The following is a 24,783-nucleotide window of genomic DNA, read 5'->3' as shown; positions in this document are numbered from 1 at the left end:
TGTCCTATGCAAAAGTCACTTCCATGGAGAACCTTCCTGAATATCAAGGCACCCTCCTGCCAGCTCACTGTTTACTACACATCTGTTTCTATTTACTGTCTGTCTCCCTGACTGGGAGGTGCGATGGGCGCGGGAGTCCTGGTGCCTGGTGCTGAATCCTTACCACCTAAAGGATGCTGAGCAAGTATGAGGTAAGTCGAGTCATCACACCATAGATGAGTGATCAGCAGAAGGATGCATTTACTAGATACAGTCCCATTTCAGAGCGAGGGAGGCGTGGTCATAGGAAAGGGAAGCCATACTAGCTGAACTGTCAAAAGTAAATCAGTATGGTGGGACTCCTCATATACTTATGAGCAAAAGTTTGGTACAATACAAGTCTTAAAAAGTGCTATCTCCTCAGTATATCTGGGTATAAAACAGCAGGGCATGAAGACTAAGCTAAATGAGATTCCACCATCCCAGCGAATGTTCTGGTTTCCTTCAGCTTTCTGTGGTAAAACAATCTGGCGAAAATCAGCTTTGTAGAATAAAGTTTATTTGCTCCACCCTTACAGGTCGCAGTTCACTATCAAGGGGAATCAGAGCAGCAACACAAGCAAGAACTTGAAGCAGAAACCATGGAGAAACCTTGCTTGCTGGTTGCTTACAAACTCACTTTTAACTAACTTTCTTATCCAACCAGGGACCACCTGCCCAGGGAATGGTGGTGTCCACAGTGGGCTTAGCCTTCCTACATCAATAACAGTCAAGATATCCCCTCACAGACATGCCCACAGATGAATCTAATCCGGACAATCCCCCCACCAAAACTCTCTTCTCTGGTGGCTCTGGCCTCTGTAAAACATTCAGAACAATGAAACACCAACAGTCCTCCAAAGCCAGGAATTAGATAAGGAATTAAACTATCTAAAATGATTGTGTTTTAATTTCTGGGAGTCCTGGTCCTTTGAATAAGCTGAAGAGGGGATCAGTGTTACATGTGCACATAGACCCGTTATCAAATGCTTTTTAAATGTGCTGGGTTGGGGGAGGAAAGTGATGTGGGAGCATGTGCGTGCAGATGCCCATGGAGACCAGAAGAGGGAGTCAGATCATCTGGAGCTACAGTTAGTGGTGCTGAACCACCTCACCTGGGTGCCGAGAACCAAACACAGGTCCTCTGCCGGAGCAGGACCTAACCATCTCTCTAACCCCCTGTTTGTTAGTTTTTGAGACAGAATCTCTCTGTACAGGCCAGCCTGGCCACTCTGCTCTCCAGTGTGCTGATATTATAGGTATATGCAACCAAGCTTGACTTGGGAAATTGCTTTTAAAAAAAGTTTATGTGTGCATAAATATACTTGCATAAATATTAACTATGTATCAATAAAAGTATTAAAAATGATAATGCCTCAATATGTTAAATGTTTATAAATCTTTAAGCAACATTTAAATTAAGATTTAAAAAATCTGGATTACAAGAAACCAAATAACAAAGTGCAAATGTTCAAGTAAATAAAAATGATTATGTGTCTAATTTTAAGAATCAAAAACAAAATGATAAAGGCACATTTTACCTCAGAGCTTTTCTTGTACCCATAGATGATCTAGGAGAGTTGCTGAAAATCAAGGGTCGAGACCCTTTCTTGTCCATATCCCTTCGCTGTCTACTGTCTACTTCATTCGAGAGTAACCCTATGCGCTGACAAAGTACAGCCATGCCACAACCTTATCTAAAAGTTCTCGATGGCTCAGGATCGCTTCTAGGCAAATTTAAATCATTAGCACAGTCTGTGTGGTCCATTACGGCCTGGTCTCTGCTAACTCTGCCTCACATCAAGAGTTTCTTCTCTGTACTCACTGTGCCCCCCATCTGTGTCCCTCTCCTTCCAGAAGTAGAGATTATGACACCCTTGCATCTGCCCACGTGCCTTTGTTCTACCTCTGTCTGCACTCAGTCTTCACTTCCCAAGGATACCTTCCCTGGTCTTCCCGATGAGACACCCCTAGAGAAACCTTCTCGGAACATCTTTTCATGAGTCACAGTGTGAGTTTTATGTTTGTTTGAGCAACGATTCCGCCCCTCTCTGGTCTGCTGGCGGTGTTGGCCACTGGCTTTCTGTTTGCTGTTGTCGCCCTGGTGTCTTAACTGTAGGAGAAGCTCAATAAATATTTACAGAACAAAGCAAAGTGTAGCAGCTTTCTTGTTATAAATTAAGAAAACCTAAAGCCTTGCCCATGCTTGTTTTCCGGGCAAACAGGCCCAGGGCATCCATATTTCTTGGCACAGGATCTCATCAGGCTAAACAGCAAAGCGGTAAGTGTTCCTTGTGGTGCCGTGAGACTGTGTCGTTTCACCTTCACGCTGAACATCAAGGTTAGATGTTACGCTTATCCCTACTTGCTCTCTCTCCTTGAGCGGAGCCCATCATTCAGTCTTTTACAGATCTGCCTGAGTCCAGCATTTATTTATTTATTTACTTACTTACTTACTTACTTATTTACTACATATTTTCTGTCACTTTTAGTTTCATATCACTCATGATTACTTTTTGTATGGATTATTGATTCCTACTAGAATATTACAATAATGTCTATGAAAGAAAGCACACACACAAGCAAGAATGTGTGTGTGTGTGTGTGTGTGTGTGTGTGTGTGTGTTAACAGTGCCTGCAGATCAGAAGAGGGTATTGGATCCCTTAGAATTGAGGAAATAGGCATCTGTGAGCCACCAGATTTGGGTGCTGGGAAAACCTCTGTAAGAGCAGAAAGTGTTCTTAACCACTGAGTCATTTCCAGTACTGGAGTCCTTTCTTAAATGCACCACAGCCAGGACACTCATCCAGTGCTGACCCCCATCACCATCAGCACCAGGGTCAGGACACTCATACAGTGCTGACCCCCTTCACCATCAGCACCAGGGCCCAGGGCACTCCATCCAGTGCTGACTCCCAATGCCACCATCACAGCATTCTGAGGTGGATGGATGTTTTCACCTCAGCCGTCACAGATGGCAAATCACTATGATGGTGATCAGTTTAACAGGTCCAAGTCTCACAGCTTGTGAGTAAAAGCACAAGGATTTCAACTTAGATGCCAATGTGCTCAGAGACTCTGTATTCAGTTTTAGTAGTTGGAAGCCATGACATCTATCATCAGCCTTACCTGGAAACCTGAAAATCACCTAAAATCGGAGGTCTTTCTGTCAAACCATGCAAATGGAGCTGATATTCATGAAGAAGACCTTAGCCAGAGGCTAGAATGAACTTTTTGAAACCTGTTAGATTCACAATCTAACACTTGTTCTAAAACATTCTGTAATATTCTGGAACATTTTAGCATGAATGAGAAAATTCTGTGATCATGGCAATAATCTATTCTCTGCTGCCCAATAATAGCAGTGATTAGGTGTATGTGCTGTTGAACAGGAGAAATGTGGCAAATTTAACAAAAACCATATTTTTGATTTAAATTAATTTAAATTGATTTACATTTCAATGAAAATAACCACTGCCTTAGTTTCCTTCCCTATTGCTAAGATACTCAGACAAAATCAGCTTAAGGGGAGACTGGGTTTATTCTCTAAGCCTCAGGTTATGGTTCACTATGGCAGGTAAGTCACAGTAAGAAGAACCTAAGGAAACTGGTCACATTGAGTTGGTTATCTGGATACTGCAGGATCATGCCTGCTGCCCATCTCACTTTCTCCACTCACACAATCCAGGATCCCTTGCCTAGGGAATGGCGCCATCCACAGTGGGCTGGTTTTCCCACCTCCATTAAAGTAATCTGGATTATCCATCGCACATGTGCTCAGAGGCCCATCAGTGAGTCTAGATTTTGTCAAGTTGGCAATTAACACTAACCATCACAGCTGCTACATGGGACTGACAATAACTTCTCATCACAGCGGTTACACAGGACCGGCAATGACCTCCCATCACAGCGGCTACACAGGACTGGCCATGATCTCCCATCACAGCGGCTACATGGGACTGGTGATGATTGCACTGGACAGTACATGTCTACAGTTTAAGCATTGGCTCTACTGTGGTTTGTCTATCAGTTTTCTTTATCAGTGGCAAACCAACATAGATTAAGATTAGAAACCATCTTAGATATCAATCAAAGACTGGCATAGAGTGCTCACGCATGAGCCATGTGCTCCTCCACTTCTCAACATCCCCTGCACTTGGGTTGCAGATTTGTCCAAAAACTTTTTCATGGTACTTGTGGTGGTCTGAATAAGGATGGCCACCATAGGTTCATGTACTTGAATGTTTGGTCACCAAGGAGAGGCACTATTTGGAGGTATGTCCTTGTGGGAGGAAGGGTGTGACTGGAGGTGGGCTTTGGGGTTTCAAATGCACAAGCCAGGCTCAGAGTCTTTCTCTTCCTGCTGCCTGCCAATCTAGATGTAGAACTCTCAGCTCCTCCAGCACCATGTTTGCTTGGAGTCACCATGCTTCCTGCCATGATGAAGATAAGAGACTAAACTTCTGAACCTGTAAGACAGCCCCAATTAGATAGTTTTCTTTATAAGAGTCACTGTGGTCATGGTGTCTTTTCAGAGCAATAGAAACCCTAAGACAAAAGTTGGTACCAGGGATTTGGGTATTGTTATGATAGGCCTGACTATGCTTTTATTTAGAGGATTGTGGACTTTGGAATTTAGGATTAAGAGAGCAATCTATTTCTTTAAGCAGGCATTAATACTAATAGGAGCATGGAAGACAGTGGTGCTAAGGACTATTTGAACTGTGGGGCCTGACTCAAGAGATTGTAGAAGTAAAGACTTCTTGTGGAGAAGTGAGACTGTTCTTGCGATATTTTGGCAAAGAATGTGGCTGATTTCTGCCTTTGTCCAAAAATATCTACCTGAGGCTACATTAAAGTATAGATTAACAGCTTTGACAAGAGATTTCCAGATAGCCTAGTATTGACTGTGTTTGTTATTAGTGGCTACACTTATGCAGATCTATAATGAAAACCAATTAAGTGTTTTCATTGGCAAGAGTTGCCATGGTCATGATGTCTCTTCACAGCAATAGAAACCCTAACTAAGACAGTAATTATACAAGGCTCTTAAAGGCAGAGGGAGTTAAGACTACATAGGCATCCATAGACCTCTTTCCTACTGGAAACCATGTGCTCCAGAGGACATAGGAGAAAGATGTGATACCCCTACTGGAGACATAAACCTGAGAGTTCAGAGCTAATTGTTACAGCAGCACCCTGGTATACAACAGGCAACAGAGGGCACTGAGAACTCTGGGCAGAAGAAGAACAAAGAAGAAGTAGAGGAAGCAGAGGGCAGAAGGGCTTGGAACCAGAAACTGTGGAGAGTCCCAGCTCCAGCCACAGCACTGACTTCTGTGTGCACCTGGTGGAGAGATGCTGCATTTTGTGGCACTCGCCGTCCCCCACATCTCACCCACACCCCCATCCCCACCCCAGTTAATAATGGGAACAGTTAGGAATAATGATCTCGGCTCCATCTTCCCGCCATTTGTTTCTAATGAACAGTTGCTGTACCTTGTTCTATCTCTTTCCTTAAGAAATGGACCCTTTTCAATTATGAGCAAAGGTTATAAAGCCCACATCAGCTGTGATTCCTCAGGCAAGCCCCACACCCTTGGAGAAATCACTTGGTAATCATTTAATCAGACAGATACAGACCTCTGGTCTTGGGGGTAATATGGAAAATAGGTATTTATGGCCACAGCTTGCCAGATGAGACATTTTGCAAGACACACTTCCTGCATGAGATGAGGCAAAGCTCCTGCTAGGCCTCTGCTCTTCCCCAGCCAGAGAAGCCAAGGGCAACTGGAGAATGTTAGCTCAGATCTACAGCACTGACTGGTACAAAGGACCATTGATTTACATTGGTATTTACAGGATATCTTTTCTCCCAGAGGCATGAATCATTCATGGATTTCTCTATAGGAGCTTAGGATTTCCCTCCAGGTTTAGGACATAGTTTAAATAGCCCTTGCTAGCCTGCTAAGGAGTCAGGAAAAATGTGAGCTATCCTTCTCAGTTCTCTGGTCCTGTAAGAGTTCCAGAACCTCCTGCAGAACATGCAGTATTAGGAAATGATCTCGGAGCCACACAGTCCAGGCATGAATCCCAGCTCTACTTTCTGCTCTCTGTGACTTTGTCCGTGTGGATCAGGACCTCATCCTCATCACGAAAGGAACTAGAGCACTGTTATTAGGGAGACGCTTGTTCATTTCCCAGCCGCTCGGCAGCTCAGCCCTGAAATATTCACATAGAAACTATATTATTTCCATCACTGCTTGGCCCATTAGCTCTAGCTTCTTACTTGCTAACACTTATATCTTAATTTAACCCATTTCTAATCATCTGGGTATCACCACGTGGCTGTGGCTTACTGGGTAAAGTTCCCAGAGTCTGTCTCTGGCAGGGCTACATGGCTTCTCTCTGACTCTGACTCCTTTCTCCCAGCATTCATTTTAGTTTTCCTCACCTAGCTAAGTTCTTCCCTGCTATAGGTCCAAAGCAGTTTCTTTATTCATTAATGGTAATCACAGCACACAGAAGGGACTCCCACATCAAGTAGAGATATAACAACCCACCCCCTGAACACAACTTGATCATCTAGAGCATGGGTATGCATCTACCTGTAGGTACACTCATCCCCAAAGGCAAAGTTATATCAGCAATGCTTTTCCCCCTCACCACTTCCAGTGAGTTTGTCCCATACATCCCATACAATGCAATATGGTCAGATTCTTCTGTTATATGTTCCATTCTACCTCTGGATCCTATAAATCGCAAAATGGTATTTTTTTTAATTTACCTGTACTTAAGGTCATTCTGGGTGTCATAAACTTGTGGATTTTAGCACGTGGCAGTGTCATCAACTATTAGCATATCATACCCAACTGACCTACTTCTCGAAAAAGATCACCTATCCTTTTTTGTTGTGTGGTGTATGTGGTGTGTGTAAATGTTCATATGTGCAGATGTGCTTACACATGTGTGCATGAGGAGCACGTAGGGGATGTGTTTGTGCAGGCATGTGCAGAAGTTGATGCCAGGCACATCCCTCCACTGACTTTTATCTTATTTTGTGAAACAGGGTTTCTCACTGAACCTAGAGTGCATCAATTCTGCTAGACTGGTTGACTAGTAAGCCCTAAGCATCCTCCTATCTCTGCCTCTCTAGCACTGGGATTCCAGTCAGGAATATTTTATGAGGGTAGCTGGAAATTGAATTTAGGTTCTCATGCTTGCACGGCAGAGGTTCAATGACTGAGCCATTTCCCCAGTCCTCAAATCTACTGTTCTGACTCACAACAACCCTTTCTTCCTCCTACAAGCTACTGGCAATTCCTGACTAGTTACTGTCTCTATAGTTTTGTCTTTCCGGTAAGCCATATTAATGGAACCATGCAATATTTATTCTCCAGATGACTTCTCTCATTTGGCAATCTGAGTTTAAGATCCGTCCATATCTTTGCATGGTTCAATAACTCATTCCTTTTGATTGATAAATAATTCTTGATTACACAGATCTACTAAAATGTGTTTTATCCACTCATGCATTTAAAAATATCTTGATTGATTCTATGTTTTTTTCAACTATGAACAAACACTATAAAAATTCACAATTTCTTCTCTTTAGTTTCTCAAAAAAAAGTTTATTTTTTATTTATTCTCTCATACATTACATCCTGACTACAGTCCCCATGCCCCATCCACTCCTTCTCCATTTCCCTTCAGAAAAGAGCAGGCCTCCCAGGGACACCAACCAAACACAGCCTAACAAGTTACAGTAAGACCGGGCACAAATCCGCATCTCATAGTTGGAGAGGTAACCCCTAGGGAGAAAGGGGTCTTAATAAAAATATTGTGTGTGTGTGTGTGTGTGTGTGTGTGTGTGTGTGTGTGCAGCTCATGGAGACTGAAAGAGGGCATCAGGTCCCCTGGAACTGGAGTTACGGGTGGTTGTAACCTGACCGATGTGGGTACTTTTAACTGGATCTGGGTCTTCTGTAAGAGCTGCACACTCTTAACTCCTGAGCCATCAAGAAAAGATTTCCAGTTTTAACCAAGTCCAAATTAATGTCTCCTTTTTCAAATGTGTTTTTGGTTTTATATCTACACACGTTCTCCAAACCAAGGTCATAGAGATTACATGGTTTTCTCTACAGCTTTTATAGATTTTCATCTTACATACATATTCCTTAATGTAAGTAAATAATGATAGATGTAGTTTTCAGGCAAATGCTCTTGGGCTGAGCACCATTTATTAAATATCTTGTGCCTTCACAACCACCCATCTGGTTGGATTCCAGTTACCGTTTGTGGGCTCCCAGTTCCTCCCATGAGTCTGTGCATATTATTTCAAAACTCTATACTGCCTCCATTATTACAGTCATGTAAGTTTTGAAATCAAGTCTTGAGTCCCCAGGTTTTGTTCTGATGTTTGGGGGCTAGTTTTTCTGGATTTTCTTGTTGTTACTAGCCTTTCCATACAAACTTTAAAGTCACTTGCCACCAGTGCCTTGCTCATCTATCGTCAGAGGAGCTTCCTCCTGCAGCAGGTGGGAACAAAAACAAATACCTGCCCCCGGATAGTATTCAGAGAGAGACCTCGGACACTCAGCGCTAAATAGGACGACCCCATCAAATCCTGTAACTCGGGGACCAGGAGACCCCATGGAAGAGGAAGTGGAAAGAGTGAGCCAGAGTGGATGGAGGATGCAAAGGAAACCAGGTTTTCTGAATCAGCATAATCAACGCACATGTGAACTCCCAGAGACTGAGGCAGCACGCTCAGCCTGCATGGGTCTGCACCAAATGGGTCATAGAGCAGAAAGGAGACGTAGACACACGCTCCTATCCCTAATACAGGCGCTGTCTCCGGTGGATAAATATCTGCAAATGAAAACTTAGTTTTCTCCACGGGGTTCTCTCTGGGGAAACAAACTACAATTAAGGGTAGGCCACGTGCCCAGCACCTGGCCAACAGAAAATGAAATCAATGGCCTCTTTGTGAGTTTCTTGTCTCATAATATGTCAGGAATTTTTTTTAATTTAAATTTTTTCTTTCTTTCTCTTTCCTTCCCTCCCCGCCTCTCTCCTTGTGTTTATATTAGGGCTTCTGGTTCTGTCTTTTTATGGGGTTCCTGGGTGTGCAAATGAGTGAGTGTCTGTGTCTACGTCTGCTTCTTGTGCCTTTTCTTGGCTTCCTTCCCTTCTGTTTGCTTGTTTGTCCTACTCCAATGTGCTTGTTTTTGTTTTATCTTATACCTTTAATTTTATAATTGTCCCCTAGAAGCCCGTGTGTTTTCTATTGAAAGACAGAAAGTGGGTGGATTGAGATGGGAGAGGGAATAGGAAGGAACTGAGAGGAGCAGAGGGAGGGAAAACTGTGATCAGGATATATTATGGAAATACGTGTTTTCAATAAGAGAAAAGATAAAATCACTCATTGCTATCCATAGAGCACTCTACTGAGATGTTGCTTGAGACAATACTGACTGTAGATGGCTATTCACACTGGGTCTTCTAGCCAGAGTGTATGGTCTGAGGTGATCCAGACTTGGGTACTCTAGCCCATGAATGTATGGTCTGATGGCTTTTCATACCTGTACCCTCTGGCTCATAAATGCATGACATTCTGCATCCACTTACAGCTCCTTTGACATCTCCATTGTTTTACATATAAAGCATTACCTACTTTTAAGATAATCTGTTGCTATTACTCATGGCCTGATATTCCGGTAACTAGCTATATAGTCTTTTAGGTCTGGTGGTTCTTTTTCGGTAGGCTTTGGGATATTTTTTCTGTAGAAGAACATAATCTGGGAGTAAAGTTTTACTTCACCCTTTTCAATATGTATACAGTTTATTTCCTTTTCTTGTCTCACAGCACTGGCTATGACTTTTAAAATAATGTTGGCTAGGGATGTTAAGGAATGATGTCCTCACCTTGTTCCCGACACTTGGAGGGAAGTGTCTGGTTTCTTCCAGTCAGGCTGACAGTGTGTTCTAGTTTCATTTCTGCTGTTCCGACCAAGTGTCCTGACACAAAACTACAGTAGTGGGGTGGAGTTCATTTGTCTTACAATTCCAAGTTAGTCTGCTATCTGGGGAAGCCAAGGTGAAAACTCAACCACATCTACAGTCGGGAGCAGAGAGAATAAATGCCTACATTCTTGCCTGTTTGCTCTCGGCTAGCCGTCTCCTCTTTTTTACTAGCACGGACACCATTCCTATGGTACGGTAATACCCAAAACGGGCTAGGTCCTTATACATCAATTAAGAAGACAATCCCCCACAGGCAGACCTACAGACAACCCGCTCTAGATTAACTCTTAAACTGAGGCTCTCTTCTCAGGTGTTCTAGAGAAGTCAAGTTGCCACCTGTGCTACATGCATTGAAGGGCTTCTTCATGTCTCAGTTACACACCCGTGGGTCTGGCCAATGCCAGATACCCCTGCTCGTATCCCAAGCTTTTCTTTAGAGGAGCATCTCAATAAATCACATACGCTTGCATCCCTAGGTCCACTGGGAAACCCACCCTGGGGCAGCTGGCAGCCTGCTAAGCCCTGGCAGAGAGTGACATTCTGACACTGGATCCTGCACCAGATAGTGTGCAAGGACGCTTTTGAGAGCTGAGGGTACTCGGAGGTCCCCAGTGTGTGGAGCAAGGCAGCTGCAGAGGTTCTTCCAGGGCTGAGCTGAACCGCAGAAGGTACGAGTTGCTTCCTGCTCCCGGTAATGCCTTTGTGGGGGAGGTGTGAGGCCAGGGAACCAGGCATCTTCAGGACTGCAGATCTGAGTGCCTGCCTGTGTTGAAAACAATGTTGATTGATGTTTTGAAGAAAGACGTGACAGAAAGAAAATGAAATTTCAGATTTTAGGGGGAGAAAAACAACCTGGAATGCAAGCGCTGGCATCTTTGGGATCCCTATGCTATCCCATGGTGCTCTAGGTAATTATGCCATTGAAAAATGTTTCCCCACATGACCCTCTGGCCTATATGTGTACAACATCTTCCTGGCTATTGAACCTAACATATTACAACAGGAAGATAAGCCACACTGGTTATTCAGCCCTGTGTAGGTAAACAAAGAGGAGGCCAAGGAATCTCTGACTTGGTGTTCTGTGGATTTTGTCAAAGAGATTGTTCCTCCGTCGTGAAGTTTACAGCCTCTCCCAATCCAATTAATTGGAACTCAGAAATGTGAGCACCAAGAAATAAAAGCCTCGGACATCTGGGGCTCTGGGCCCCATCCAATGTAAAGACACACCCGGTATACCCACAAGCATATCTGGTACGCCCACAGCTGTGGATGGACGTTTACGAGCCTTTCTGTCTAGAACCACTTTTGTTGATAGCTAGAGCACAAGGCAGGTCTAGGTTTTTTTTTTCTTAAAATGCAATTTATTGAGGCATCCCCTGTGCGTTCCATCCCATGAAATCCCTTTATTGACATTTACAGACAGTCCATACTTGAGGGTACAGAGTATACACAGGTACTGTCTGTCTTCACAGCATAGGGGACCAGGCAGAAGACTGTCGCAAAGAGAAGGCTTCCCCAACAGATTCTCTATGTCAAGGCCAAGGCACCCTCATCCTCTCTCCTCTTGTGCTCTGTTAGTCATCCCAAACAGAAGGAGGACATGATGTTTCTGGTCACTTTCTACGTGCTTGTGTGCGAACAGGCACACAGGTGGGTTGAGCCTGGAAAAAAATCTTTGGCTATCTTTTCAGATGAATTTATTTTGTTAGGTGAGACAGGGCCTCTTATGGGCCGGGAATTCCTGTAGAAGGCTAGGCTGGCTGGCCAGTGAACCCCAGGCCTCCTTGTCTCTGTCTGCTCAGCACTGGGGTTAAAAGCATGTGCCTTCATGCCCAGCAAATTTTTTTTTCTAGTTGATTCTGATGGTCAAATTTCGGTCTTCACACACTTTCAAAACAACTGAGCCATCCACGCAATCTGGAGCTACTTCAGAATGAAAATGCATGGGCATGTTGAATAAAAGACAACCAGAAAGTGATGAGCATAGGCCTAAGAGAAGATGGAATGTGATCAGGATGAAGGCTATTAAGGGCTTTCTGGGTAGCAAGCACCCAGGACCAGAACTCCAGACGAGGTTGGCAACAACACATCCTAGCAGGGGAAGGATGCTGACATTGCTATGGTCCCACAGTAGCAACAATATTAGCATTGGTATAAGTGCCCGATACTGCCGTCACCCTTATACATATCCTTCCCCTCAATTTTCTATTGATATTTTCAGTGTATCCACAGCCCCACTTAATACTCAAACAGACAGATTGGGGGACCTTTAGCTCTATATATTTCATCTTGTAGTACTTAAGTTGATGCTGTTTCAACTTTTTTGCAAACATAGTTTTATGTCACTGAATACTGAAATCGGCATTATTATTCAAGGCTACCTACTACCTTACGCAGTTGTATACCTTTCTTCATAGGCTACTCAAGTTTCTGCTACCAATACAGTATGCTTTCAGTGCGGGGAGTATGAGTTGGCACCCAGAGGCAGCAGAGCTGGGCTGAACACAGCCTACCTCCCTTTAACACAAAGTGTCCCCTCCATCTGCCGCAGCTCACGTGCAGAAGTCATGGTCGTGTGTCAAGGTCAAGCCCCACACTAATGTGTGCGTTTCTCATTTGATCTCAAAACAAGCAGATGAGGTGGGTTCTATTTTCAATCTTCATTTAGCTGATTTCAAAAATGGCACCCAGGCAGATTATGGCAATTAAGACACACATCTGCTGAGAGTGGAGTTTGACTAAAAATACAGGGTCTGGGCTGCCGCTACCTCTGACGAGGAGATGAGCCGGGACTGAGGACAAGGCCTGGGCTCAGGCAGGAAAAAGGGGGGGGGGGAGCTATCAGAAGACCCTGGAGAAGCAGCTACTTTCCTTGGATTCTAGTTTCTCAAGATTTATTCTACTAGCTGAGTATAGCCGTTCAAACATTTAATCCAACACTAGGGGAAGCAAGGCAGGTAGATTTCTATGCCTCAGAGGCTAGCCTGAACGACATACATATTCAGTTATGTGGCTGGCTACAGAGTGAGATCCTATCTCATACACCAACATGGTCACGGGCTGCATTCTAGACTCCAGACATCCATGTGGCCTTTGGTGGGAACAAGGGCCAATGCCATCTGATGTCAACACAGACCCAGGTTGTGGTAGGACCATGCAAACAGACATTGTCCTCAGCAGCAGCCCAGGCTTGAATATTTCCATGGCACAGGTGGGAGCTCAGACCACTCACACTGGCATGGTCCCATGCCTAACTGTCTGGTGCCTCTGATGCCTGGTGGCCTCCTGGTTGGTGCGGAGCTGTTGCTGGAGACCTCTCTCTGGCTGGGGCTAGAAACCCTGGGTTATGTTTGGTTGAGTCCTACCCACCCTAGCCGCATGGCATGGGGTAGAGCTATCCCTTTATAAGGTCTTAGAATACCCAGTTACAAAGACAGAGGACAGTGTGTGACCAAAGACCTGTGAGAACACATCAGGGAAGAGCAGTGTCCAGAACAGTGACAGGCAGCAGCCAAAGAGAACCAAGACTTGGGAACAACATGCCCTGAGGAAGACTGAGCAGGGGACTCCCGTTCTGCTGGTAAGCTTGGGCTCTGGAATCCGGTGGGCTTAGAATTCTAGCTCTCCCCTAACTAGCTGAGCGATTCTCCAAGGCTCTTCCCCAGATGCCCTGGCTGTTTGACTTCCCAAGCTTTCATTTCCGTCAACATCTTTTGAATGTGCTTGGCCATGAGCATGATCTCTTCTCCATCCCCCAAACCTCAGTATTTCCAATCCCCCTTTCCCTGTCTTATCTTCCCCACCGTGGTGTCTGCTAACGGACACGATGTGTCTGCTCAAGCTATGTCTTATCTATCCTCTGACCCAACCATCCACAAACAGGAACGTTTGCTAGCTTTGTCCATGATGAACCTCAAATATTAAAGTATCAGAAAGCATTGAGAGGAGGAGCCCTCAGTGAGCACTAGTCTGTGGTGATGGTTAATATTAGTTGTCAACTTGACAGGAACTTTTTAAAGAAACAAACATCAAGTAGGCCTCTTGAAGAACAGATTATCCAGAGAAACACAGATAGTGGTGGCCCAGCTCATAAGGTTTCAGAAGGGAACAAGGGCTCTATCGGGAACTGGGCTAATGGCTGTCCCTTTGATAATCTACTCTGGCTGCACTCTGTCCATGTCCTGAGAATTGGAGTGAGACCGATATCAGGAGGTAATGGGATGGCTTGGTGGAGGAAAACCTCAAGCTAGAACAGCATTCATGAGGCGGCATGGCTGCCGCTCTCACCCAGCTACAGTGAGAGAGCAAATGAATGGAGCCGAAGGATCTGGAAAATGTGCCTGTTGTTCGGCAATGAAAAGAGTTAGAGTGCGTTTGGTATTCCAGATAGGCAGGATCCAGGAAGCAGTAACTGTCAAAGAGATCTGTGCCGTGAAAGAGAAACACTGATCTCTACCAGGAAGGATGGAAGAGGAGCCCTGAGGGCAGGATGAAGGCTCCAGGTTCTAAAAGGGAGAGAGCTTGGACTGAATGCTGCTGAGGGCTTCCCTGCTGGGAAACCACCATCTTGAAAAGTTTGGGTTGGTATATATGGTTTTATGCATGTATAAGGTCCCCCATCTACAGGAGTGCTAGATGTCCTCCGTTCTGACACATTTCTTCTTGCCTAACTACTGTGGCTATGACGTCTAAATACTAGGTAAATGGACACATCTTAAAAGGAGACACCCAAATAGACAAATAGCACGTGTTTGATATATATTATATATTTGTTCAATATACATACATGTCTTTGTATATGTTTTATATATATATGTGTGTGTGTGTGTGTGTGTGTGTATTTGTGTGTTCAATATCACTAACTATCCAGGAAGCGAAGATTAAAATCACCAGAGTTCACAACTGTCTGCTGAAAAGATGCTCAGCAGTAAAAAGTGTGTACTTCAGGCTTCATCGCAGAGATGCAAAGATGTTTCAACATACAAAAATCTGTCAAGGTAACCTACCATATAAACAAAGTGAAAGAAAAAATAAACACTTGATCATCTCACTAGATGCTGAAAAATCCTTGGACAAAATCCAATACCCCTTCATAATAAAAAACTTGGAAAGATCAGGGATATAAGGAACACACCTAAACATAATAAAAGCAATATACAACAAGCCGAGTGCCAGCGTCAAATTAAATGGAGAGAAACTCAAAGCAATTCCACTAAAATCAAGATCAAGACAAGGTTGCCCACTCTCCACATTCAGTAGAGAATACTTGAAGCAATAAGACAACTAAAGGAGATCAAGTGGATACAGACTGAAAAGGAAGAAGTCAAAGTATCGTTATTAGTAGATGATATGATAGTGTACACAAGCGACCCCAAAAATTCTATCTTCAGTGAAGTGCCTGGATACCAGATTAATTAAAAAAATTATTAACCCCCTCATATACAAATGATAAATGGGCTGAGAAGGAAATTAGGGAAATAATACCCTTTACAATAGCCACACATAATATGTGGGTGACTCAAATCAAGCAAATGAAAGACCTGTGCAAGAAGAACTTCAAGTCTTTGAAAAAAGAAATTGGAGCAGATATCAAAAGGCGGACAGATCTCCCATGTTCATGGATCAGGTGAATTAACATAGTAAAAATGGCCATTTTATCAAAATCAATCTACAGATTTAACATAATCCCCATGAAAATCGCAACACAACTCCTTACAGACCTTGAAAGAACAGTGCTCAAACTTCGTGTGGAAAAACAAAAAAAACAACAATCCTGTCCAATAAAAGAACTTGCAGAGATATCACCGTCCCCGATTTCAAGCTCTATCACACAGCCATAGCAATAAAATCAGCATGGTGTTGGCATAAAAACAGACAGGTGGGTCAATGTAATTGAATCAAAGACCCTGACATAAATCCCCATACCTGTGAACACCTGACTTTTGATAAAGAAGCCAGAAATCTAAAATGGGAAAAAAAATCTTCAAAAAAAAAATGGTGTTGGACACATAGATGAATGCACATAGATCTGTATCTATCACCTTGTGCAAAACTCAAGTCCAAGTTGATCAAGGCAGATACAGTGAACCTGCTAGAAAAGAAAGTGGGGAATAGCCTTGAACACACTGGCACAGGAGACAGCTCCCCGAACTGAACAGTGATACACGCTGTTCAGCACAGGCACAAAGATCAACAATTAATAAATGGGACCTCATGAAACTGAAAAGTTTCTGTAAGTCAAAGGGCACCGTCAATCGGACAAAACGGCAAAAGGGAAAAGATCTTCACCAATCCAATATCTGACAGAGGGATAATTTCCAAAATATATAGAGATCAAGAAACTAGACATGAAAAAAACCCAAATGGTTCCATTTAAAACTGGGGTATAGATCTAAACAGAGAATTCTCAATAGAAGAATCAGTCTCAAATGGCTGAGAAATACTTAAGGAAATGTTCAACACCCTTAGCCATCAGGGGAATAAAAAATCAAAATGACTCGGGGGATCAGGTTAGGAACACTGGGAACAGGGGCTGTCTCTGACTCTCTTACAGGCTTTTGGAACCCTATACCTCATACTGGATCTCCTGTCACCACCACTCAAATATTACACATAAGTAAAATAAAACAAATATTTGAAAAAATAAATGAAAGCATACCTGTTAGAACGATTAGTATCTTTTGATATTGTTTTATCTTTTTAGATTAAAATACAACAACTTAGGGGCTAGAAAGTTCTCAGTGATTTAAAGCACTTGCTACTTATCCACAGCATCCAAGTCTGGCTCCTAACACATACGCTGGGCAGCTCACAGCCGCCTGGAGCTCCAGCTCTAGGAGATATGATGGCATCTTCTGGCTTCACTGGGCTCATGCACGCTCATGGCGCACTTACATACATATAAATTAAAATAGGTAACAAACATTGGTGGAGGAGAAAATGGGACTTTTACACACTGGTGGGGTGAGCTTTTAGAGAATACATTAAAAAACAAAAACAAAAACAGATCTCCCAAATGATCCTGCTAGGACTAGGGACCTACATACCCAAAGTAAATTAAACCAGGATGTGCTCAGATCTTGACGAGGATGACGGGGATGCTATCATCTGTCTGAACCTGGAGGATGCTGTGGTAGGTGGAATAAGAGGGCAGAAATCCAGGAATGTTGCATGGTTCTATTTACCCGAGGAATCCCAGAACCAATCTCAACAGAGTAAGGGAGTCCAGCTACGGTTCCTATGTGATGCAGACTAGGAGTGGCCAGGATATGGGGTGAGAGCGTGGACAGGAGTCGGTGAGTACGTGATTACAGTGTCTCCATAAGCAAGTGGGAGACATAGGAGAGATGGGTTCAGAATGTACTGTATGCTTGAAATTTGCTGTCCGAATAGAATTTTTAGTGTAGTTGTCATAAATAATTGATAAATGAAGGTAGCCCCTATGTTAAATAGCTTGATTTAGCCATTCATTACACCATAAATATGTATTTCAAAACATTGTCTTTTCATCAGATTTATTTATTTACCTGAAGAAGGGTAGCTCAGGATAGCCTGGAACGCATAATCCTCCTATTTGGCCTCCTAAGTGCTAGGATTATGGGCAAGAACTACCATGCAAAACTCCCTTATTTGCCAATGAAATAAACAAATAACTCAAATGCTTGCTGAAGGAAGAGACGAGGTCCCTGTATATCTCCGCCTCAGCTCTCAAGTCGGGGCAGCATTTGCTGTGCTTGGGGAGAGCCAAATGAGATAATGCAAGCTGAAAGCACTTAGCAGAGTACCTCAAAAACCCTAATTACATTAAATACAGTCCTTTTTCCAGCTACTAATTATCTCATTTAATCCCCATGTTAGCTGACGAGAAGTGCCGTTTTACTGTTGAGAAGCATGTGGCCCTTACAGGGAGAGCTAGGAGTACAGTAGTATGATAGAGTACCACTGAGTCTGCAGGTTACAGGGGAGGCATGTGGGGTTCAGGCACCACACGGTTCCAGTGTTTTCCAGCTAAGGAGAGTTAGCTATAGAAGAATCACCCTAGAGAGCGAATGAACAATACAGAGGATGATCAAACAAATGTTCTATGAATATTTTCTTATTAGGAATAAAATACACAATCACTAGATATGGCGTTAGGTTCGCTCGCATCAATTATCCTGCATACCTCTGCCATCTTGTCAGCAGGACTGTTTCTACAGTTCTTCCTCCAGGGCAGCTGGAGGAATAACACATGGTGTATTCATTTTAAACAGGTACATGGTAGACCTTTGCACACGTGAATACATGACGGCGTGGTGTGGGTTTCCTTCCTGTCATGCTTCCTCTGGAAAAGGGATCAGCAACTTCCTTTCCCACAAAGGACCAGATAATTAATACCTGTACCTTTACACGCAGAAGTTCTCTGTCCCCCTGTCCCACCATTACAGATGACGAGCGTGAAAGCAATAGCAGATCACCAAAAAGAGACAGCTGTGTTTCAGTAAATCTTTATTTACAAGAACAAAGTGCGGGCCCTAAGGGACAACAGGCTAAGGAATGTCTGCCCCTGGTTAAGATGGTTGAATGACTGTACCCCTAGGTGTGCCATGGACTGAGTGGACAAGCACCCCTATGGCAATAATAGGATTGGTTCACCATGTTTCCACGTGAAGCCAAAGCAAAAAAAAAAAAAATATTCAAAATGTGGATGAAGAGGCAGGCTGGGAAATTGTGCTAAGGAGCTGGGCTGATTAACTGGAATTGGTATGATACAAGTTAATGACTAACTGTTGGCTTTTATATTTACAAAACTGACAGCCGGGCTCAGCTCCATCCCACCGGCAGGCAGCAGAAGACAAGCCACCTTTGATAGCCCTTGCTCAAAAACAGTCTGGGGCTGTCACACGTCTGCCTCTCATTTATTCACCAATTCATTCATTCACTCGTTTACACGCTGAGTGTTCAACACTAACAGCCAAGGGGTTGCCAGAGCCTCTGCATAGCCCAGGAGGAGTTTTGACAGCTAATATAAAGTCATTTCTGCCAGCAGGACACTGAGTCTATTGGACAGGACAGATGTCTCTTTACCCAGTCATCCGTTCCTGTGCTTTGTTGACAACTAGGTATCATGGCCACTGACGTGCCAAGATTAGAGTGTGATGCAGAGCTGACAGAGGCAAAGGAACCGGGTCCCAGGCTTCTGGGACCTTAGACTGTAATCTTGGGGACACACACAGAAACAAATAAATTATGACACAGCTTGGTATGTACTGTTGCAGAAATACACACCAAAATACCGCGAGGCCTGGAAGAGCCAAGTGCCCGCTCTCCCCGGGGAGCTGGTGAGCGAACATGCAGGCTGTCTGCGGACAAGGGTTTTCTACCCATTGTCGATTTGTTCTTTATCTTTTTTTTTTTTTTGACAGTTTGTAGGAACTTTATTTTCCTTCCACCTTTTTTCCCTTTGCTCAGGTGTCTGCAGAGGAGCTCAGGACCACTCAGTGGTGGCTCCAACCCACTCGGTGGCCTGCGCTGTGGGAGCTGCTGACCAATCCTCAGTGGTTGGCTGGGCACTCCAGTCTTCAGTAGGGAACTGCTGGATGGGCACCGAGGGCACCTGCACCCCCTCAGACCAGTCAGCCACTTCTGGCTGAGCAGCAGTGAACTCAGGAGCTGGTGCAGTCCATTCGCCCTGAAACTCCTCCTTGGTCACGGCCTTCTCAGCAGCACCCTGTTCTTCCTTCTCAATCTCCTCTGGGTCTCTGTAGAAGTAAAGATCAGGCATAACCTCCCATGGGTGCTCACGGGAGATAGTGCCACGCATGCGGAGTACTTCCCGGGCCAGCATCCACCACATCAGGCCCACTGAATGAGCTTTCCGCGCTGCCCCGGGACGGGTCCATACGGCGTTGTTCCTGGTTCCCGACGTAACTTAAAGGGAAACTTACACAATGTCCGGAGCCCTTGATGTCCTGCAGATGAAGGAGGAGGATGTCCTCAAATTCCTCGCTGCAGGCACCCACTTAGGTGGCACCAACCTCGACTTTCAGATGGAGCAGTATATCTACAAAAGGAAAAGTGATGGCATCTGCAGCATCAACCTGAAGAGGACCTGGGAGAAGCTGCTGCTTGCAGCTCGGGCTATTGTTGCCATCGAGAACCCTGCTGATGTCAGCGTCATCTCCTCCAGGAACACTGGGCAGCGAGCCGTGCTGAAGTTTGCTGCCGCCACAGGAGCCACTCCAATTGCTGGCCGTTTCACCCCAGGGACCTTCACTAACCAGATCCAGGCAGCCTTCAGGGAGCCAAGGCTTCTAGTGGTGACCGATCCCAGGGCTGACCACCAGCCCCTCACAGAGGCGTCTTACGTGAACCTGCCCACCATTGCCCTGTGTAACACAGACTCAGCTCTGCGCTGTGTGGACATCGCCATCCCGTGTTCTTTATCTCAAAGCGGGGGCTTTGAGCCTGCTCACAAGCAGCTAGGAATGCGCGTGCCCGCCCTTGGTCCCAGTTGATGAAGTCATCTACTAGATTATTGGCGAATTCTTCAAACAATCTTCTTTTGCTAATGTAAATAGTGCTTACAAATTTAACTAATTGCCCTTAATTAAGTTAAACTGCAATTATGAATGCGGTCCCCGCTGGGTTGGCGCCAGCACACTTCTCTGATAAAGGTTAAGTGTGTGCAGTAGATTTAGAAATTGGTTAGCTGGCGGTGGTGGCCCGCGCCTTTCATTCTAGCACTCTTGAGGCAGAGGCAGGTGGCTCTCTGTGAGTTCAGAGCCAGCCTGATCTACACAGTAAGTTCCAGGTCAGCCAGTGTTCCATAGGGAGACCCTGTCTCAAAAACAATGATAAAACAAACAAACAAAAACACCAAGAGGATTGGGAAACTCTGGGGAAACGGAAAATCACTTTGAGGTGGGTGAATTGGATGAGGATGCCGTCTAGACAGCTATCAGCAGGTGCTGACTTGAGGAGCAGATTTCTAGGAAGGCATGGAAAGCCAGGCCTCAGAATTATGGAGATGGAGGAGAGAGAGCGTCTGCATCCTCCACACCTGTTAGTCATTAGGTAGGGCTGTGCTGAGGTGGGGGTGAGGCAGCTAATTCCAAGGTTCTTCTGGTGCTCGGAGCAGATGGATTCTGGAAGCCCCAAGGTGATGCCGTGACAAAGATGCAATTAAGGTCACTGAAAGTCATTTGGGGGCCCAGAAATGAGCCCTGTGGATACATAGGTAGAGCAACAGCAGCAGTCTCTGGGTGATTTAGAAAATTCTAGACAGCTTCAAGAGCAGAGGAGACATTCTAAGAAGTAAGGCTTACAGCTGTACTTCCCGTGCCACTAAAACTTGCTCCAAACCGTATAGCACCCAGCACTTTGTCAGGTACCTTGTATTTCTCTACATTTATCATTCTTCCTTCTTGCAAAGTTTTCATTGTAGACATTTGATAGTTTTCCTGGATTGGGGTAATGTGTGTGTGTGTGCACGCACACACCTGTCCAGATTTTTACATGGGTGCTGGTGACCCAAATCTGGGTCCTCATGCTTGTGAATCAAGCATTTTACCCACAAAACCTCTCCAGCCCTCTGGTTGGGGCTATTGCATACCATACCCAATCAAAGAGCAACTTCTCTGACCCACTGAGTCTGAAGGGTCCCTACAGGGCTGCAGGCCAAGTTCGCCAGGCTGAGTGGTACCCATTTAACACAGCCTCCTGAGAAGAGTTACCGATACACCTTCCACATGGGTTTGCCTGTGGGGCTCCTGGGACTCTCCCTGCAAGCAGCGTGCATGAACATCTTCTGGGGCTGGAATTCTACAGCTGTGCCTCTCTTGCTGTCGTTTTACGCTATTGATCTTGCCTGTTAGCTTTATTAAAAGCTCACACGTTTCTCCCCATATTTTATTACAATCCATGCAGCTTTCTGGAGGCTCCATCTCCTAGGAGATGCGTCGTTGGATCCATGTACTCCCTGCATCTCTCCGGGATCCTTGGCTAATTAATGGTTGTGCAACACTGGCTGTGTCCTCTTTCCACTTGGCTGCCTGCATGTGGCCATCAGCACTCCACCAATCTGACTTGACCTTTGGACATCATCTGACCTGATACTTTTAGAATTAATTGACTTATGTATGGGTGGCTAGTTTATGCTTCCTTGATTATTATCCACACACAAGCAAGTATAGGCTTCTATTTTGTACAAAATAATAATATCTGGGCTGGTGAGATGACTCGATGGGTCGAGGCACTTGCAGCCAAGCCTAATGACTTTGTTCCATCTCTGGAAGCCATGTTAGAAGGAGAAAACTGATCTGGCCTCCACTGTGGCGAACACACACACACACACACACACACACACACACACACTTATATGGAGTTGTGGCACAGTTTCATACCAGTAGATCCTGGAGCTAGACTGCCTGCGTTCACAGTTAGGGTTCCCCCACCCAGAGGCTGTGTGGCCTTGAGAAGGTCACTTAATCTCTCTGACAAATTGCAAAATGGGATTAACAGAACATTGCTGGGCTTGGTGCCTGTTGCTAGGTGATTAGGCCAGGGACGTTCTGTATTGCCTGCATGGTTGGCGGGCATTTACTACTTTCTGTGAAGAGCATGGGGTCCCAGCTCCCCTTCTTTGTTGACATCCATGGGATCCCTGAGCCTGTCCTATCATTTTTAACTTTTCAGTATTAAAAACTCTATGGTCACTTTCACTGTTAACTCATAGCTTTTTTTGCAGACATCACTTGTCCCAATTAAATGCAATTATTGCTACTCTTTACCAATTACTGATGCTCAAATTGTTGCCACTTAGCTAGCAGGAGTTCTTTCAAGCTGATTTTCTGAGCCCGTGCTGTGAATGCCTGAAGCAATCCTGCTTTCTGGAGACACAAGGGCACTGTGGGGCTGGGGAGCCAGTTCCGGTAGCACACGTGATGAGTGCCAGACCCAGAATCCAATCCCCAGTTAAAAAGAGAATATTATGACCCTAGGTTGTCTTCCCCCATCCCCAAATGCATGAGATGGGCATCCCAGGGTTCAGGTGTGTGGTGCTAGCAACTGCACCATAGGCTCTGAGCTGGTGCTGAGCAGCATGTCCATCGCTACGAATGCGCCGTTGACCAGCAATGATGGAGCTGCCTTGATCGGAAGTCATGAATTCACTCTCATCGTTCTCGACCTGACAAGTCTGTTTGTGATAGTTCATTTGTCAGCTAGTGTGCAATTCCTCGATGACATGATTTTTGTTGTCGTTGTTGTTGCTGGAGCTGCTGGGTTTTTTTTTTCTTTTGTCTTATCTTGATGGCAAAAAGAAAGATGGAGATAGGAAAATACAGACGCCCAGAAGAGCGGAAAGCACAGGGAGCACAGAGGACAGCCTTGAGGACTTGCTTAATACAAGAAGAACAGGAACTCTGTGGGAACCCAATGACCGCCTGAGCTGCAGACCCCAGGCCCTCTGACCTCCCTGCCCAAGGCACTCCCCTCTCACGATCCTCTCATAACACCAGGCTGGTCTTCCTGGAATGTGTTTCACTGTGACCCGTGGGGCTGCCCAAACGACATCTGGGACTTACGATGGAGTATACACTCCAAAGGGCACGAAAGTTTTAGTTGGAATAGGGCTAATAAATTACAAAACCAGGGTGGTTTAAGATTTAGTTTATTTTTATTTTTACACACACACACCACACACACACACACACACACACACACACACACACACACAGTGCTTTGAGGCCATAGGAGAGAGTCAAATAACCCAGAATTGTTTGTAAACTCTCCAACATGGGTTCCGGGATCCCAATGCAGAACCTCTACAAGAACATTAAGCACTGAGCCATCTCTCCACTCACGTGCTATTTTTAAAAAAGATTTATTTCATTTTTTTTTAACCCAAGAAATTTAACACCAGAAGGTTTTTTTTTTCTTGTTTCTCAGTAAGAATGCCATTGGCTATAGGGTAGCAGCATTCCCTGCAGTGATGTGGGGACTCAGGACTCCACCTGATGACTCCACCATCTGGGTGAGCCGAGGGGTTGTTGGGGAGTCTCCTGAATTTGATCATCACTTGAGAAAAGAGGACAAATGAAGGTCCGTATGTGGAAGACAAATGCAGGGCTAGCACTGTTTACGCTCAACGTCAACTATACCACGGCAGTAGCTTGAACCGGACTCCGCCTAAATGCAAAGGAAGCTGGGAAATGTAGTAACCTAGGCGGTACCCAGGAAGAAGAGCATGAAGGATCCCTATGTACAGACCTGAGCCTGGTTCTGGTCTTTGTCGTATCCTGAGAAACATCTCAGTTCTACAAGAGATGGTTCAAGGGCCTTGACAGGCATTTGCTAACTGAACAAGATGTGAATGATGCAACACTGAGAAACAAGGTAACCGAGGTCAGGCTGCCAGATGTCTTCAGGACTGTGTGTTTGAACACGGCTTTTCTCGTGGAGGCCCAGGGAGATGTCGTGAAGGCATAACACTACTGCTGGCCGAGACACACATAGCTCAAAGCCTCTCCTAAAAAGACAACAGATGGGAACAAAGCGGGGAAGGGGAGGGGAGCTTATCCAACTACCTACTACAGGTGACTTAGTTCTGAGTGCAATCTTGCCTCAAAAGAATTCAGTTGAGAAGGACGCATTTGAAGGTCACCTGAGACAAGGGAGAGAGAAGCTAGGAATTATTTGCTCTGAAAGCAGTTGAAGAAAAAAAAAAGAAAAAGATGAACTATTTTCCCAAGAGAAGG

The 24,783-nt window shown here is 44.8% G+C and overlaps 2 protein-coding genes across 2 annotated transcripts; one reads left to right on the top strand and one right to left on the bottom strand.

Annotated features, from left to right (window-relative positions):
- Positions 1 to 19,436: 19,436 nt before the first annotated feature.
- LOC126502507 (40S ribosomal protein SA-like) lies at positions 19,437 to 19,940 on the bottom strand (the record flags this gene model as incomplete). Its single annotated transcript, XM_050143551.1, has 1 exon — positions 19,437 to 19,940. A coding segment is annotated over one exon (429 nt), but the record flags the coding sequence as incomplete, so codon positions are not given.
- LOC126502506 (40S ribosomal protein SA-like) lies at positions 19,886 to 20,541 on the top strand. Its single transcript, XM_050143549.1, has one exon. The coding sequence runs from the start codon at positions 19,975 to 19,977 to the stop codon at positions 20,539 to 20,541; it is 567 nt and encodes a 188-aa protein (XP_049999506.1). The 5' UTR covers positions 19,886 to 19,974.
- The last annotated feature ends 4,242 nt before the right edge of the window (positions 20,542 to 24,783 follow it).

The sequence above is a fragment of the Alexandromys fortis genome, unplaced genomic scaffold, assembly GCF_014885135.2.
Source record: "Alexandromys fortis isolate MF-2015 unplaced genomic scaffold, M_Fortis_MF-2015_v1.1 scaffold_1, whole genome shotgun sequence".
In the NCBI taxonomy this organism is placed as follows: domain Eukaryota; kingdom Metazoa; phylum Chordata; class Mammalia; order Rodentia; family Cricetidae; genus Alexandromys; species Alexandromys fortis.
The sequence above is the reverse complement of the archived record's forward strand: the minus strand, read 5'-3'. Positions and strand labels throughout refer to the sequence as shown.